General features: G+C 36.9%; 1 protein-coding gene across 2 annotated transcripts in view; it reads left to right on the forward strand.

Annotated features, from left to right (window-relative positions):
• The first annotated feature begins 2,371 nt into the window (after positions 1 to 2,371).
• The window catches only part of LOC145270651 (anti-sigma-I factor RsgI6-like), a 129,819-nt gene continuing 113,459 nt past the window's right edge, over positions 2,372 to 18,731 (forward strand). For both annotated transcript variants that reach the window (XM_080126260.1, XM_080126262.1), the window contains exon 1: positions 2,372 to 2,717. In XM_080126260.1, coding sequence (XP_079982386.1) covers positions 2,455 to 2,717 — 263 coding nt within the window. In that variant the 5' untranslated portion in view covers positions 2,372 to 2,454. The remainder of the gene's footprint in view (positions 2,718 to 18,731) is intronic.

Here is an 18,731-nt window from a genome sequence, read left to right on the forward strand (position 1 = left end):
ATATAATTGAGGGGATTTAAGGTGGTGTTGTCTAAGGGATGTTTTAGAAAGGTGTATAGTTGCTAAGGAAGTGGGATTTGTAATGCCTACAGTTTATGGTGGTTTCCTGTTTTTTGTTTAGTAATTTGTCTCTGTCTTTAAAATTGGAGATAAGGAGTTTCTCGTTTAGGCAGAGGAGAGAGACAAGGTTCAAAAGAGAGTCGCCAACCTGATAGGTCCTGAACTGTCATCTAGGCTTCAGCCTCTGTCCCATCGACGAGATGTTGCATCCCTCTGCCTGTTCTACAAATGCTTTAATGGTGAATGCTCTGACGAACTGCAAACACTTGTACCTCCACGACGTAACTACCCCCGACAAACCCGACAAGCTACTAAGTCTCATCCCTTTACAATAGAGATCCCTAGGTGCAAGAAAGCCTTTTACTCCAATAGTTTCTTCCCCAGAACTGCGGGTCTTTGGAACTCCCTTCCGGGATTCTGCTTTCCCAACTGCAATGATATGCAGAAGTTCAAGTGTAATGTTAACAAACATCTTTCTACTCTTCTCCCTTCATAATGACCCCGCAAATTAAGTCCCTGATAGTAGCCCCCTGCTTCAAAGTGGAACTGTGCCTTGTTTGGGGTGAAAACTGAATTAAAAAAAAATAAAAAAGATATGGAGAACCGACGTTGCGCGGGATTGAATCAACAAATGTTTAAAACTACCATATTTTTATTGTCATCGAAACCGGTTGATTGCGTGCTCTAATTGGGGGGGGGGCATCGCGGTGCACCTAGATGAAGATTCACATACCTCCCCGCAATACATTGGAGTTAACATTGCACTGTAGAGAACCTATCGTGGATTTTAGAATTTTTGAAAATATGAATGAAAGATTAAAATGAAAAAGTCAAGTATCATGGTGCAGTTGTGCTTTAAACCGAAACATTCATTTCGAACACGCCCTTGTCATATCAAAGAAGCTACTGTGATGTTAGGTTGTGTAAGGTGTTAATTCTGATCAAAATCGCCTGTTCCTTCTTTCATGGGATTTTTTCAATTATCAATTATCGATTATCGATACTTATCGAAGACATTCCAAAACAAAACCTATCTAAGAACACTGCCAGGCACGTAAAGTACTTTCGTGTAAAATTTAATAAAAATCGGCCAAGCCATTTTGGAGTCCATAGTAAACGAACGTGCAGAGAGACGAAGTTCCATTATATATATATATATATATATATATATATATATATATATATATATATATATATATATATATATATATATATATATATATAACTAGTTCATTTAATCACATAAATTAATATACAAAGATATACAGTGCTCAATACATACATAGAGCTAGGTAGTAAGTTATGAAAATATATATGGCAATTAAGCTACACAGAATAATCCGCGTTTCATTCTCATGAGAATTCGTCAGGCTTATATATATATATATATATATATATATATATATATATATATATATTAATTTATAAAATAACTGAATATTCCGCGTTTCATCTACTTTAGGATTCTTCAAGAATCCTAAAGTGGATGAAACGCGGAATATTCAGTGTAGCTTAATCGCCATATATATTTTAAAACTTACTGAGCACTTTTGAAGTAAATACTTAATTTTACGCATAAATTTATACTTTCGTATATTAATTTATGTGAGTAAATGAAGTAGTTATATATATATATATATATATCTGTGTGTGTGTGTGTGTGTGTGTGTGTGTGTGTATTCGAGTGTGCAACTCTGTCACAATACTCTGTCGATATCCGGCCTTCGTACTTGTGATGACATCTGACCCTTGCCATAGCGATCCAGTATCGATTTGGTGCACACACACACACACACACACACACACACACACACACACATAACACACACACACACACATAACACACACACACACAATATATATATATATATATAAGTTATGAAAATATATATGCCAATTAAGCTACACAGAATAATCTGCGCTTTATTCTCGTGAGAATTCGCCAAGTTTATATATATATATATATATATATATATATATGTATATGTGTGTGTGTGTGTGTGTGTGTGTGTGTGTGTGTGTGTGTGTGTGTGTGTGTGTGTTTGGGTGTCTGTGTTGTAGTGTGCAACTCCGTCACAATACTCTGCCGATATCCGGCCTTGGTACTTGTGATGACATCTGACCCTTGACATAGCGATCCAGTATCGATTTTGTGCGCGCACACACACACACACACACACACACACACACACACACACACACGATATATATATATATATATATATATATATATATATATATATATATATATACATATATATATATATACATATATATATATATGTGAAGTCCCGCCTCCTTTGCAGGTGCCCGCTGCTATTCCCAGTGCATGCTGCGGTGAACGCGCGACCGTTGACGCAGCTCTCCTCTGAACTCCTCTGCCGCCGTTACGCTATGGTTGATAGTCCCATGATCCGTCGTGCAAGAGATTCTGCGGCCGTCTCCGCCGCTGCCACAACCCAATCAGTCGCCAGCCTCCTCCTCACTATCGTCATCATCCTCGTGCTGCCGTCGCCAGCCGTCCACGCGACCAAGCAGCTGGTCGCCAACCCAGGATTCGATCTCGGATTATCACATTGGGTATGTATCGGATGCAAGGCCGAATGGAAGACCGGACAGGGGATAGACGGGACCCCCGCAGCCAAAATTACAAAAAGGTCAGTTGTTTGTTTGTTTGTTTCTTTCTCTTTTTTTTTCTTTTTTTCTTGTTGTTAATTTATTATAGTATTTTTTTAATCGTGTGTCCACAGCACAGATAAAGAGGCTCGGTCGGCCGTTTTCTTAAGCTACGGATCGAAATTAACATCTTCATGCACAAAAATGCGCTGACTAAATTGTCAAAAAATCGACTTCGCAATCTAGTAGGAAATGATCTATTCCGTTCCTAACAACCTTTTTATCACAGACGCCACATTGCTAGTCTCTTTCCACTCTATCGTTATTTGCATGGCAGGTGCTCCATTAAGTTTCAGTTCCCATCCCCTTTATGTAATACTTTCACAACAAGAACTGGTCATTTTAACACAACAGCAAAGAACTCGTCATCCTACTACAATAGCAAAGAACTCGTCGTCCTACCTCTACAGCAAATAATTCTCCGTTCTTCTTGTCTGTAACTAAAAACCAATAAAAATTCCATGAACTCTTTGTTCTATAACAAGGATGGAATACTGTTGCCATATCTGGGCAGGAGCTGCCAAAAACAGCCTATCATGCCTTGACAGAGTACAAAATAGACTTCGTGGTTTAGTGGGGGATGCCCTTTTCTCTACCCTGCAACCCCTCTCCCACAGAAGAGACGTTGCGAGCCTATCCTTGTTTTATCGTTATTTTCATGGCAGGTGCTCGTCTGAACTCCAATCCCTGGTCCCCCCTCGCCAAACTTTCACGAAAAACACCAGTCTAGCCGAATCCACTGTGAAAAATTTCCTCCACTCTATATCTGTGCCTAAATCAAAACGCGGATGTCATGAACAAAGCTTCTTTCTTAGAACTGCACGCCTGTGGAACTCTGTTCCGTCTGCCTGCTTCCCTCCGGACTACAACTTGGATGTCTTCAAGTCTAATGTTAACAAATTCCTAATGAACCGCCCCCCTAATTAAACACTTCATCAAATCTCCTCACTAACGTAATGTACTTGCAATAAGCCTTATCCCTGAGTGGCTTCCGGGCCTTGATAAGTGGTGATCACTGTGTAAAAAAAAAAAAAAAAAAAAAAAAAAGCAAAGAACTCGCCGTTCCATCACAACAGCAAAGAACTCGTCGTACTAACACAACGGCAAAGAACTCGTCGAACTACCACAATTACAACAATGTTCCGTTCTTCTTCTCTGTAACTGAAAACCAATCAGAAATTCTATGAACTTATTCTCTTACCACAACAGCAAAAGCCAGTAGTAAAGAATTTGTTATTCTAACACAACGGTAAGAACTCGTTGGGCTACCACAACAGCAACCAAGTCTCCGTGTAGCATTCACCATAACACACTATTTTCTCTTGTGGATTAATGCCCCTTTGAATTGCTATTTCTTTTTTTTTATCATAAAACTTCTTACTTTTTTTTTCTATATTGGCTTTCCGCCTAAGCAGGGGGTGATGTAGCAGTCATAACAAACTATTTTCTTTTGTGGATTAATGCCCCCTTGTTGAATGATGCGGTCGCGCACTGACCAGTCAGCTAGTAGGGTGTATTAATCTTATATGCCCCTTAAGGAACTAATTACCCCTCTCAGGAACTAAGCAGCAGCTAGCAGAGGAGCAAAGAAGACAGACCTCTCTCCTCTCACTTCCTGTCCACTGAACGCACCCCCCCCCCACTGGACAACTTGGGAACACTTCAAGTGTCTGCCTCCCGACAGGAGAACATTCTAGAACTTTTTGTTTCTTTTCTTTCTTTCGCCTCAAACATGGCCATTCTTTCAAAATAAACCTTTTCGTGGTTTTGTCGATAAAAAGAGATGTTGGTTAATTATTCTGTGTTTTTGTCTCTCATCCTCGAGTGGCCCATGGGCCTTGATAAGTGGTAATATATATGTTTAATTTTTTATTAGGGGGTTTTGTGCACTCACGCATAAAAAAAAACTACGTAAACCCGTTCTTCTCTGTAACTAACAAATAATCAGAAATTCCATGAACAGAGTTTCTTTCCAAGAACTTCTCATTGCTACGGAACTGTTTTTATACAGACTACAACATGATCGTCTTCAAGTTCAATATAAAATGTACTTCTTATGCCACTGTCTTATAAAACCAAGTTCTATTTTTTTTTCTATTTTTTTTTCTTTCTTTACTATGAGAAGGATTAATGATAGTTCTACCTCCTCTTCTGTCATCCGAATGACTGTCATTTAATTGTTATGGACTTCCATTTCTTGTAATAAGTAATTCTACAAATACTTTAATGGTGAATGTTCTGACGAACTGCAAACACTTGTACCTCCCCGACGTAACTACCCCCGACAAACCCGACAAGCTACTAAGTCTCATCCCTTTACAGTGGAGATCCCTAGGTGCAAGAAAGCCTTTTACTCCAATAGTTTCTTCCCCAGAACTGCGGGTCTTTGGAACTCCCTTCCGGGATTCTGCTTTCCCAACTGCAATGATATGCAGAGGTTCAAGTGTAATGTTAACAAACATCTTTCTACTCTTCTCCCTTCATAATGACCCCGCTAATTAATTCCCTAATAGTAGCCCCCTGCTTCAAAGTGGCACTGTGCCTTGTTTGGGGTGAAAATTGAATAAAAAAAAAAAAAAAAATTCTTAGGTCCTGGATATGACCTTAAACTATATCCGATGGTGAGGCCCCAGCTTGCGGGCTTTGAGGAGTGTGCAGCCACCCTTTAATTGCCATTGCTCCCAGGTCCACTCTGACCCAGAGTGGTAGTACCTGTTAGGGTCTCAACTATGGGTTAAATAGAAACCGACTTGAAAACAAATATATTTTAATTAAAAATTTTTTCTTCAAAATCACTGGATTCGGCATTAAATAACCTTAAAAGGGTTGATATGCCGTAAAACAAAACCAACCAACAAAGCAACCAACAAACCAAGAATTCTTAATGGTTTTGGTTTTGGTTTCGATTATAGCTGATGGCATTTAACTCATCTATTTTTTTTTTTTTTGTAATAAATAATTTTACCAAGAATTCTTCATAAGTTTTGGTTTCGGTTCCGATTATAGTTAACTAGCCTATATTAACTAGCCGGGGGTACCCGGCGTTGCCCTAGTGTTTGGAAGTGTGTGTTGAGCAAAAAAAAAAGTGGTAGTAGGCAGACAGGCAGGCTCGAAACCGTACCACGAAGGAGGAAAAGAACATGGAAAAAAAGTAACGTCTTTGCTGTTGCGCCCATCGCTAAACTTAATCTGGTGAAGATTTAAATTAAGGCTAGTCAATCGAAAAAGGTGATGACTGTCGAAAATATCGGCGGAAAAGCGACCCCTCCTTGTAGAAACGTGCCCAGTTGAGGGTGAAGGAATTCATGTTTTTAGCCAATTTTTCGATATTTGTCGTCCAAAGGGTTAGCTTCAAAACGATACCAATCTTGTGAAAATCCGTCGCTTCTGTCGAAAGTTTTAGGCGTACATACATACATACATACATACATACATACATACATACATACATACATACATACATACATACATTTAAACAGATAGAGGAGATTTATATATTATAGAAGATGGCACTCCAGTATTTTTTTTTATAAATAATTTTATCAAAAATTCTTCATAAGTTTTGGGTTCGGTTTCGATTTCAGCTGATGGCACTCAAGTCATTTATTTTTTTTATAAATAATTTTACCAAGCATTCTTCATAAGTTTTCTTCCCGGTTTCGATTATAGCTGAAGGAACACACACACACACACACACACACACACACACACACACACACACACACACACACACACACACACACACACATTCTTTTATAAGTTTTGGTGTCATATGGATATATTTTTCTATTTTTTAAATCACAACGTTATAATATATAAAAATCAATAGAACATTAACTCCATAATAATATATACGAAATCTGCAAGAATTAAAATATCATATTTAAGCGTACTTTACGACCGGGCTTTGCCAGGCGTCTCTGCTAGCTTAGATAAATACTTGTGCAGTAATAACAAATTAAAAAAAAAAAATGCGCGCGCACGCACACACACACACACACACACACACACACACACACACAGAGAAATTTTATATATATCTTTTTGCAAAAACGCTGGGGTTTTCATTAGTTAGTTTAGAGTCCACAGAGTGAATGCGGTATTGTGGTAAATGTTGCCAGTCAAGAGTAAAGTCGCCACAGACTCCATTTTTACTTTAGTTACAAAGACCCTGCAACACTCCCCCACCCAGATCTTATAGGGTCTTGTGCCTAAATTTGTTTTGTCTTTTGGAGATTTTACTTTTTTTAATTTTATATTGGAATTTTTTTTAATTGTAATTTTTCTTTAAACGAAATAAATTAAATATAAAGATCAAAGTGTAGTATCTGTTCCGACAGATACTGCAAGCAAAGACCATATGTGGGGGCAACCCCTCAGATAAGACCTTGGTCAATGTAGGGGCAACCCTTCATACCAATTGTCACTATCCAGCTCCCCTACTCCCTGGGGAGTTGGTCCCCATTTCCCCTTCACTCCTCACATCAAAAATCGGCTTTGTGCCTAATTTGCCCAGTGGGGGTGCAAATAAATAGCTCAAAGTATAGTATCTGTTCTTAGAAATAAGGCGGTTTCATCTTTTGCCCCCTCCTCCCACTAACTCATAATATGCCTCTCACCTTCCTCAAAAATATATAATACGCATTTTATTTTTCAGTTGGTCTTTTGGCTAAGATCAAAGTGTAGTATCTCTTCTTAGAATTAAAGCGGTTTCATCATTCCCCCCCACCCCCACTAAGTAAATATAAATTATGCATCTTTTTTTAATAGGAGATAATGCTCGGGAGAAAATTAAGCTGTATAAGACGGTTACTTGGTCTTTTGGCTAAGATCAAAGTGTAGTATCTGTTCCGGCAGATACTGCAAGCAAAGACCATATGTGGGGGCAACCCCTCAGATAAGACCTTGGTCAATGTAGGGGCAACCCTTCATACCAATTGTCACTATCCAGCTCCCGTACTCCCCGGGGAGTTGGTCCCCATTTCCCCTTCACTCCTCACTTTAAAAAATCGGTCTTGTGCCTAATTTGCTCAGTGGGGGAGCAAATAAATACCTCAAAGTGTAGTATCTGTTCTTCAGATGCGGCACTTCCATTTCTCGTTCTCTTTCAGTGGAGGAGAAATCCTTCACGACTGAGACATTTTTTTTTATTTTTGTACCTTTTCTCCACGTTAAAAAACGACCCTGGTGTCTAACTCTGTCTCGTGGGGTGGGGAGGCATTGTAAATAGGGACAATAATATCAGAGCGTCTCCAATTACACTGAACATCTACAGAATGCCAACATATGAATGAGTCCTCTGTGGAATTTCCACAGGTTTCGATAGTTTTTAATTAATCATATTAATAATATTAATAAATTAATTTCAATTCATAATATTAATAAATTTAGTAATAATTTTACTCAGTACGAATCTTCGGTACGACTGCAGTTTAAATCCCGTTTTTCGGTGCATCTCGCTCTGTAACGTCCGGCGGACGACGCAGATCACTGGATTACACCGAGCGAACGGATTCAATACAAAAAAAGGAAAGATAAATAAATAAAAATAAACAACCTACGAAATTTATTGTTTTATCATTTTTTTTGGGGGGGGGTACTTGTTAAGTTTAATGAAGACATTAAAAAATGAAAATATCGAAAGAAAAAAAAAAGGTTATATTGTACGTATACGTTTTGGATTGAAGATCTAAAAAAATTTCACTTAATTTGATGGAGTATTTTTTGTTTTGTTTTGTTTTGTTTTGTTTTTTACAGCAAAAAAAACAAAAAAAACAAAAAAAAACACGTTTTTATGACAGCGCGTTGAAGGTAGACATCTTTGAATTTTTTAACACGTCACGGGGAGATAACTCAGTTAAAAGCGCCGACACTCCCTCCCCATCTTTATCATAACAAAATGTTTGGTACTTGTACAGTTTAATAATAAAAAAAAAGAATATATCGAATTGTATACATTCATCTCAGTTTATTTTTAATTTTTATCAGTTTATTGCATGTCACGTTGATACAGTGGTAACGTCAACAGCTTTGAATGCTACAGTTTTGTTTTGGTTTCGATTCTAGCTGATGGCAACCAAATATTTTTTCTACTTTTGAAATAAGGATTCTAAAATAATATATACAAAATCTAGACAAATTAAAATATCATATTTAAGCGTATTTTACGACCGGGCAAAGCCGGGTAACCACTCCCGCTAGTATATATAAAAAAGATTAGTTGTTGGCGTTTTTTTTTTTTAGCGATATTAACATTTGCTCAAGCGCTTTCGACTTGTGATCTCGATCGTTGTTAGGAGTGGTTGTTGTTTTTGTTGTTGTCGAGGCTTAGTTAAGTGTATGTATAGCATATCTGTGCCTAAATCAAAACGCGGATTCCATGAACAAAGCTTCTTTCTTAGAACTGCACGCCTGTGGAACTCTGTTCCGTCTGCCTGCTTCCCACCGGACTACAACTTGGATGTCTTCAAGTCCAATGTTAACAAATTCCTAATGAACTGCCCCCTTTAGTAAACACTTAATCAAATCTCCACACTAACGTAATGTACTTGCAATAACCCTTATCCTTGAGTGGCTTCCGGGCCTTGATAAGTGGTGATCACTGTGTAAAAAAAAAAAAAAAAAAACTGGCAGAACCCGTGGAAATTCCACGGTAGTTGAAAAATTTTAATAAATAAAATGAAGAAAAAAAAAAATAAAATAAAACAAATAACGACGAATATTTTAGCAATTTTTTTTTTAGCAATTTTTTTTTTTAGCATTTTTAAGCAATTTTTTTTAACCGTTTAAAGCTAAAAACAAAAAGAATTGAATTAGATGTAAGTGTGGGTTACATTTTGGTATGTGATGAAGATTTACTGTTAGATCAGAACAGATACTACACTGTGATCTTGGTGCGGAGGCCAGCACATTAGATTTGAAGATGACTACGTTGTAGTCAGTTGGGAAGCAGGCTTGTAGTAACATGTTCTACAGGCAGGAACTTCTAGGAATTCCGTTTGGACTTTGGTAAATAGAGATAAATAGAAAAGTTATCTGCTGTGGTTAAAGTGTTATTGCGTTTTTATAAAAATTCAGTTGAAAAACTAATCACACCTTTGAGGGCATTGCAAAAGCTGATGCAAAGAAAGTGGGTTCCCTCTATCCAGCTAGAAAACTATTCACACCTGAGAGTATCGTGTACTCCTACAAGGCCACCATTCTCCCATGCATGGAGTATTGTTGCCACATATGGGCTGGTACATCTGCTACTAGTCTCCCCCTCTGGGATAGGGTCCAAAGAAGAGCCTCCATTTACTTCCATCATATTTGTTTGAAACGCGTGTTCATTATTAACATTAATATCTCTGAAAACGATACACATGTAAAGAAATATTGTCGGTCCGCCAAATGGAAAACTTTTCACTAAGTGACCCCCCTCCCCTAAATCAGCCCACCCACTCCCTCCTGAATAGATAGCATCTCGGTATCACAAATGCCATTCGACCGACCGGGCCAAGGGTAACGGCCACCGTGATTTAGCCTCGAATGTCCAAGAAAAAAAAAAAGAAAAAAAAAGCTAAGTAAAATTTTTAACTGTTTCGCATGTAATTAAGCAAATATTCTTTACATTTCCAGGCATATTGTAACCGAAATTAGAACTATAGTATTTAGATAATTAAAAAAATCCAAATAGATTGAACTAAAGATCGAAGACAAGTCCGTGATCAGTCTGGCTGTTTGATTTATATATTATATTTTGCTAAACAAGTTTAACAAAACAAAATTAGGCATAAGGCTTATCAAAAAAGTGAAAAGAGGGATTAGGGTTAGGGTTAGGGTCTGTGGCCATTCTTGTAACTGTACTTTTGGATTTCTCCAATCTAATAGGTCTCAATTTGCCAACTAAGCTCCAACCCCTGTCCCATCGCCGCAATGTTACATCCATGTGCCAGTTTTACAAGTATTTTTTATAGAATGTGCTCTGATGAACTCGTTGCACTTGTGCCACCCCCCTTGACGTACGATACGCCCTGCTGGGAAGTGAACATGATTAAAAAGAAAAAAAATCAGTTGTATAGCCTGAAACAAAAAAATAATTTTCTATAATATAAATCTTACCCGTCTGTTTAAATGTATGTATGTATGTATGTATGTCTCGCATAAACTTTCGACAGAGGCGATGGATTTTCACGAGACTGGTATCTTTTTGAAGCTCAACTCTTCGGACGACAAATATCGAAAAATTGGCCAAAAACATTAATTCCTTCACCCTCAACCAACCACTTTTCTACAAGGCGGGGTCGCTTTTTTCGCCGATATTTTCGAAAGTCATCTCCTCCTCTTTACTTACCCTTGATTACTAAGTTGGCCGATATGCCTGGTTTATTCCAATGTGACATAGACTTCCTTCTTTTTGTGTTACACACATGTGTTAACCGAATATGGCTTTTGTAAATTGTTAGTTATTTTTTAAATTTTGTTTATAAAAATAGAAATATTAAAATAGTGAAAAAGAATACAGATTTTCGGCTTTTTATTTTACTAGCAGGGCTACCCGGCGTTGCTCGGGACCGTATAAACAATGAAAAAACAAAAGCAGATATTGAACATATGTTTTATTCTTAGGGGAGAGGAATCTTTCAGGGTGAGAGAGAGAGGGAGAAGATAAAGAGTGTGAGAGAGAGGCAGAAGAGAAAGTTGTTCCATCCTCTTTCCCAAATTTGACTACTGTTCACGTTTGAACTCTCATCGTCGAGTTGATCCTCGAGTTGCCTATTGGCCTTGATAAGTGCTAATATAGAGAGAAGAGAAACAGGGGTAGAGAGAGAGAGAGAAGATACAGAGTGTGAGAGAGAGGCAGAAGAGAAAGTTGTTCCATCCTCTTTCCCAAATTTGAATACTGTGCACGTTTGAACTCTCATCGTCGAGTTGATCCTCGAGTTGCCTATTGGCCTTGATAAGTGCTAATATAGAGAGAAGAGAAACAGGGTGAGAGAGAGAGAGAGAAGATAAAGAGTGTGAGAGAGAGGCAGAAGAGAAAGTTGTTTTATCCTCTTTCCCAAATTTGAATACTGTGCACATTTGTCTGTCAAAAGTTTTAGCGTTACAAACAAACATACATACATACATACATACATACACACAGATTTTTGGCTTTTATATATATAGATGACAGGTTTTTGGAGGGCCTCCCTTGAAGAAAACTGATCAGTTGACCTACTTCTAGTGATCCGTTTGACGTGAAATTTCGTTATTTGTCATCCGGGTGATGGGGCTTCAATATGATAGCAAATTTGTCAAGTTTGGTTGTGTCTGTCAAAAGTTTTAGCGTTACATACAAACCTACATACACACAGATGTTTGGGATTTGGGGGGCCCCTCCTTGAAGAAAACTGATCAGTTGACCCACTTCTAGTGGTCCGTTTGACGTGAAATTTCGATATTTGTCATCCGGGTGATGGAGCTTCAATATGATACTAAATTTGCTAACTCTGGTTGTGTCTGTCAAAAGTTTTAGCGTTACAAACAACCATACATACATACATACATACACACAGATTTTTGGCTTTTATATATATAGATGAAATCAAGTGGTTCCCTAATTAGAACTAATATTTCATTTCATTGCGATTAAAATTGAACAGCAGTATTTTTAAGTATAAACTGTTAAAGCAGAATCAAATGACACAATCCTATCAAATGTGTTTTATGTAAGACGACGGATTTTCACGAGACTGGTATCGTTTTGGAGCTCAACTCTTCGGATGACAAATATCGAAAAATTGGCCAAAAACATTAATTCTTTCACCCTCAACCAGCCACTTTTCTACAAGGCGGGGTCGCTTTTTTCGCCGATATTTTCAAAAGTCATCCCCTCTCTTTTCGATTGACTAGCCTTAATTAAAACCATCGTTACTTCTGGTTTGGCGATGGGCGCAACAGCAAAGACGTCACGTTTTTTTTCTTACGTTCTTTTCTTCCTTCACGGTACGAGTTCGAACCTGACTGCCTATTCCCCCCCTTTTTTTTTGCTCAACACACACTTCCAAACCCTCGGGAAACGCCGGGCACTCAGGTTAGTTAATTTTAACTAGCAGAGCTACCCGGTGTTGCCCAGAGTCCTAATTTCTTTTTGGAGATTGCATATGGATGTGACATAGTTGTTTATTGGTCCATTAGGTGTGTCAGAAATTTCGTGAAAAATATTGAATAATTCCACCCTGTCTTTCCAAGCTTATAACTCCTCGAAAAATGTCATTCAAGCTTAATTTTTTTTTCAATTAAAGGAGCAAGGACCAAGGTTTCATTAAAAAAAACAAAAAACAAAAACAACGTGTTTAAAAAAAAAAAGGGTTTTAAACTTCGGACTTTACAGGGAAATTTCTAAAAAGCACTACCTTTTTTGTTTTAAATTTGAATATATTATTTATTGACCTTTTCTCTTCAATTTGTGATATATAACACTTTGGTGAGTAAATTAATTATTTACTTTTTAATACACATTTCAAAATGGGAGGCGTGAATTAATTCGATCCCCTGTCTTTCCAAGCTTAGAACTACTCAAAAAATGTAATTCAAGCCCTAATTTTTTTCAATTAAAGGAGCAACGACCAAGGTTTCATTAAAAAAAACAAAAGAAAAAACAAACGTGGTTTAAAAAAAAAAGGTTTTAAACTTTGAACTTTACAGGTACATTTCTAAAAAACACTACGTTTTATTTGTTTTAAATTTGAATATATTATTTATTGATCTTTTATCTTCAATTTGTGATATATAAAACTTTGGGGAGTAAATTAATTATTTACTTTTTAATAGACACTTGAAAATGGGGGGGCGTGAATTAAAAAAATGTTTGTCAAAAATATTATATTCGGTTTATTGGAAAGAGCATAAAATTTCACATTGACCCTGAAAATATCGTAAAAATTGAATCAATAGAAAAATTTTGAGAGAATTTTAAAGTTTAAAAATTGAAAAATACTGTTTTTTTTTTTTTTTAAATATTTCTATTACTTTTAAAACAACTTTAATAGTTTATTTTGGAAGTTACGTAAAGAAAATAAACAACCCACTTTTAAAAAAGAAATTACGAATTTTTTATATTTTATTCGCAGTTTCGTGTTAAGGGTGTCAAAAATTCCTACAAAAATTCTGATACACCTATTGGTCCACCGACTTAGTCGGATTTGGACCTTAGAATTCACCCTCGTCCGTTCGTTCGTTCCCAAAATTCTCAATAACTATTCATTACATTTTTCTGAAATTTTGCATGAAGTTACAACTACCCAAGGGAGGAAATGTAACATTCTCGGATTTTTGATAAAAATTCTGGTTGCGTCCCCAGGGGGTCATAAAGGGGGGGCAACATGGCCCAAAATAGTACTTTTCAGGACATAGAGTCTTTTCCGACTATTAGATTTTGCTGAAAATTACCAAAAAGCAAGATCACATACACATACATCTGGAAACGTAATATTTGACCCTGGGAAAATTCTCGTTGCGTCCCCAGGGAGGTCAAAAAGGATCAAATGGCCAGAAATAGCACTTTTCGGGACACAGAGTCTTTTCCGACCATTAAATTTTGCTGAGAATTACCCAAAAGTAAGACCACATAGATATACCTGGCAAAAACCTGACAAACGCATTAGTCGCGGGACCCGGTAGTTTTTTTGCTTGTTTATTTTCTGTGATTCTTGGATTGAGAGGGTGTGCGTATCTTCTCAGGTCGCATTTACGTAACATGTTACCCGATATAGCTTAGAAAATAAAACTTTTCTTGGGTGTGTTTTTAAATTATTTGATTATTTATTTGCGAGCCTGTTAGCGTTGGCAGTATCATAACGTGTTATTTAATCTTAGCTGGGAATTAAAGTGGCTTGTAAGTGCGTGTTTGTTGGATTATGTAATTATTTATTTTGTTTGCAAGTCTCTTGGCCATAATTTTTTAATATTTATATATTTGAAAAAAAAAAAACGTAATATGGTAATTATTCCTATTTTTATTCAAGCGGGCATTTTTTTTCGGATGTGTCATGTTGGGTCAATCTGACCATTAAATAAATCTATACTCCTATAATGTTTCGGTCGATATAACCTTCGACCTTCTCCCGGTGTATCTTGCAAGGACCCGTGGCGCGGTGGTTAGCGTACTGGGAAAAATCAATTTTAAAAGTGATATTCTCCTGAAGGTTGAAGGTTCAATCCTCAGTGTCGGCGATCGAAATATACATTTGCAAATTACTTAGGACATCTATCCAGTCATGGTTGACGGAACAAGAGCATTCTACCTTCGTCAAGCAAATAAAGGGTCCCGCTCGAAATTCCGTCCAAATTCCCGAGTTCGACAAAAACATTCCCGAGTTCGACAAGATACACCTGAAGAGGGTCGGAGGTTATATCAACCGAAACGTTGTGAAACTCACGCTCAAGATGAGAACAGTAGTCCGATGAATATACATATAATCAATCCTCATCTCAAAAATTCAGAAAAGTCAACCCTTTTTTTTCTATCGGCATTTATTTGCTTTCCCACGAAATCAACATGTGACACAAGGTCGTTTTTAATGTGGGATAAACCCAGTTCCCCATGAGAAAAGCGAAAAGGAACACTTTGGCAGTAGCCAAAATATTGATTGTCTTATTATAGAGGGTCTCTCTCCATTTACCAAGGACAAATCAACTTATGTGTAGCATTAGATAACATACTACACTTTGATCCCGGCCCAAAGGCCAAATACCTTTTTTCTATCTAGCTATTTATTTGGTTCCCCACTGAGCAAATTAGGCACAAGGCCGTTTTTAAATGTGGTGAGTGAGGAGAGGGGGACCAGTACCCCTGAGAGGGAACTGGATAGTGACTATTGGTATGAAGGGTTTCCTCTACATTGACCAAAACTGATTGCTTAAGAGCAATGGTCTTATATGTGGGGTTGCCCTCACATATGGTCTTTGATTGCAGTATCTGCTGGAACAGATACTACACTTTGATAACAGAAAAAAGATCTTGGCCCGAAGATCGAGAAGAAAAAAAGCCGAACCTTTTTTCTGTTTGTGCATTTATTTGCTTCCCCACTGACCAAATTAGGCACAAGGCCGTTTTTTAATGTGGAGAGATTGGGGAAATGGGGACCAGCTCCCCGGGGAGTAGGGGAGCTGCATAGTGACAATTGGTATGAAGGGTTTCCCTTACATTGACCAATAACTGATTGCCACAAGGGCAATGGTATTATATGTGGAGTTGCCGGAACAGATACTACACTTTGAAGGAGTGAAGGGGAAATGGGGACCAACTCCCCGGGGAGTAGGGGAGCTGGATGGTGACAATTGGTATGAAGGGTTGCCCCTACATTGACCAAGATCTTATCTGTGAGGTCGCCCCCACATAGGGTCTTTGCTTGCAGTATCTGCCGAACAGATGGTATTTATTTGCTCCCCCACCGAGCAAATTAGGCACAAGGCCAATTTTTAATGTGAGGAGTGAAGGGAGGGGGAAGGGAAAAGGGGACCAGCTCCCGAGAGGTGGGAAATGGGAGCTAGTTAAAGGTCAGGCATGTGGGGTTGCCCCCACATCTGGTCTTTGCTAGTCATAGCTAGTCATAGCTTGCAGTATCTGCCGAACAGATGGTATTTATTTGCTCCCCCACCGAGCAAATTAGGCACAAGGCCGATTTTTAATGTGAGGAATGAAGGGAGGGGGAAGGGAAAAGGGGACCAGCTCCCGAGAGGTGGGAAATGGGAGCTGGTTAAAGGTCAGGCATGTGGGGTTGCCCCCACATCTGGTCTTTGCTAGTCATAGCTAGTCATAGCTTGCAGTATCTGCCGAACAGATGGTATTTATTTGCTCCCCCACCGAGCAAATTAGGCACAAGGCCGATTTTTAATGTGAGGAGTGAAGGGAGGGGGAAGGGAAAAAGGGGACCAGCTCCCGAAAGGTGGGAAATGGGAGCTGGTTAAAGGTCAGGCATGTGGGGTTGCCCCCACATCTGGTCTTTGCTAGTCATAGCTAGTCATAGCTTGCAGCATTTGTCGGAACAGATACTACACCTTGAAAGAGAAAAAAGATCTCGCCCCGAAGACCAAGAAGAAAAAAGGCAAACCTTTTTTCTTTTTATTTAAAAAGAAAATACAACTTTGTTATATATGGGTCGTGAAATTGCATTCACAAGCAAAAGATCTAGCTAATTTGCATATTCTTTTAAACATTCATTTTAATTAATTCCCTATTAGTTTTTCGGTTTTCTTATGGGATAATCATCTTTAGTTAACTGTTACGTGTAATTATATTCATGCAGATATTCTACATGATTTATACTTGCGTAATATTTGCGTAAAAAGGTTATAATGAACACAAAACTCTATCTATATATATTTATGTATACGTATATTTGTTTTAAAAACTTTGCCTACCAAACTCCTATGTCAGTTTTTGGTCTACAGACATGAAACTTGATATATAGGGTATTCGAACCCATGCGAAACTTTATATTTGGGTTTTAGCCGGGGAAAATCGGTGCAAAAAATGTGAAAATGAAGAAATAAAATTTGCTAGGTGAAGGTCAAACGACGGCATTACGGATATGCATGCGTAACGTAATAGCTATTGGTTCAGGTTTCAATTTTTAACCTTGCAGCAAACATGTCTTCATAGCTCAGGCATTAACGTCAAAGAAAAAAGTAAATAGTGAGTTAAACATTTTGGTTTCTATTTTCAGTGGTGGTTCACGAGTAATTTCTTCTTTTTTTTTTTACGTTTTAAAGCATTACTATGTGTTGGGTCTATATTTTACTAATTAGATTGTTTACCTTTGGAGTTCATGCTGCGTCTGTAGTTCGATATGTGTTTATATAATGTGGCATTTCAACGTTTTTAGGGGGGCGATAACTCAATTTCTTCTGGGTCAAATATCACGGCAAATAACCAAACAAGATTTTTTTTTTCGAACATAAAAAAAACTTGAAACCAAAAACATTTATTGTACTTCATGAAAAGTAATATGGTTAAGCTTAAACATGGAAAAGTAAAGGATTAGTTGTTAAAACTGGAAAAGAAAAGGACAAGATATTCTAGTAAAAAGTATAATAAATTTATAACTTAAAATATTGCAGCATAAATATGTATTATATTATGTTATTACAATAGAAAAATGCGAGCATGAAAAGTAATATGGTTAAGCTTAAACATGGAAAAGTAAAGGACTAGTTGTTAAAACTGGAAAAGAAAAGGACAAGATATTCTAGTAAAAAATATAATAAATTTATAACTTCAAATATTGCAGCATTAACAATTGATTATATAATGTTATTACAATAGAAAAATGCAAGCATGAAAAGTAATATGGTTAAGCTTAAACATGGAAAAGTAAAGGACTAGTTGTTAAAACTGGAAAAGAAAAGGACAAGATATTCTAGTAAAAAATATAATAAATTTATAACTTCAAATATTGCAGCATTAACAATTGATTATATAATGTTATTACAATAGAAAAATACGAGCATGAAAAGTAATATGGTTAAGCTTAAATATGGAAAAGTAAAGGACTAGTTGTTAAAACTGGAAAAGAAAAGGACAAGATATTCTAGTAAAAATTATAATAAATTTATAACTTTAAATATTGCAGCATGAGGAATTGATTATATAATGTTATTACAATAGAAAAATGCGAGCATGAAAAGTAATATGGTTAAGCTTAAACATGGAAAAGTAAAGGACTAGTTGTTAAAACTGGAAAATTAAAGGACTACTTGTTAAAACTTGAAAAGAAAAGGACAAGATATTCTAGTAAAAATATAATAAATTTATAACTTTAAATATTGCAGCATGAGGAATTGATTATATAATGTTATTACAATAGAAAAATGCGAGCATGAAAAGTAATATGGTTAAGCTTAAACATGGAAAAGTAAAGGACTAGTTGTTAAAACTGGAAAAGAAAAGGACAAGATATTCTAGTAAAAAATATAATAAATTTATAACTTAAAATATTGCAGCATTAACAATTGATTATATAATTTTA

This window comes from Euprymna scolopes, chromosome 46 (genome assembly GCF_053919585.1).
Source record: "Euprymna scolopes isolate OS-2025 chromosome 46, ASM5391958v1, whole genome shotgun sequence".
Taxonomy (NCBI): domain Eukaryota; kingdom Metazoa; phylum Mollusca; class Cephalopoda; order Sepiida; family Sepiolidae; genus Euprymna; species Euprymna scolopes.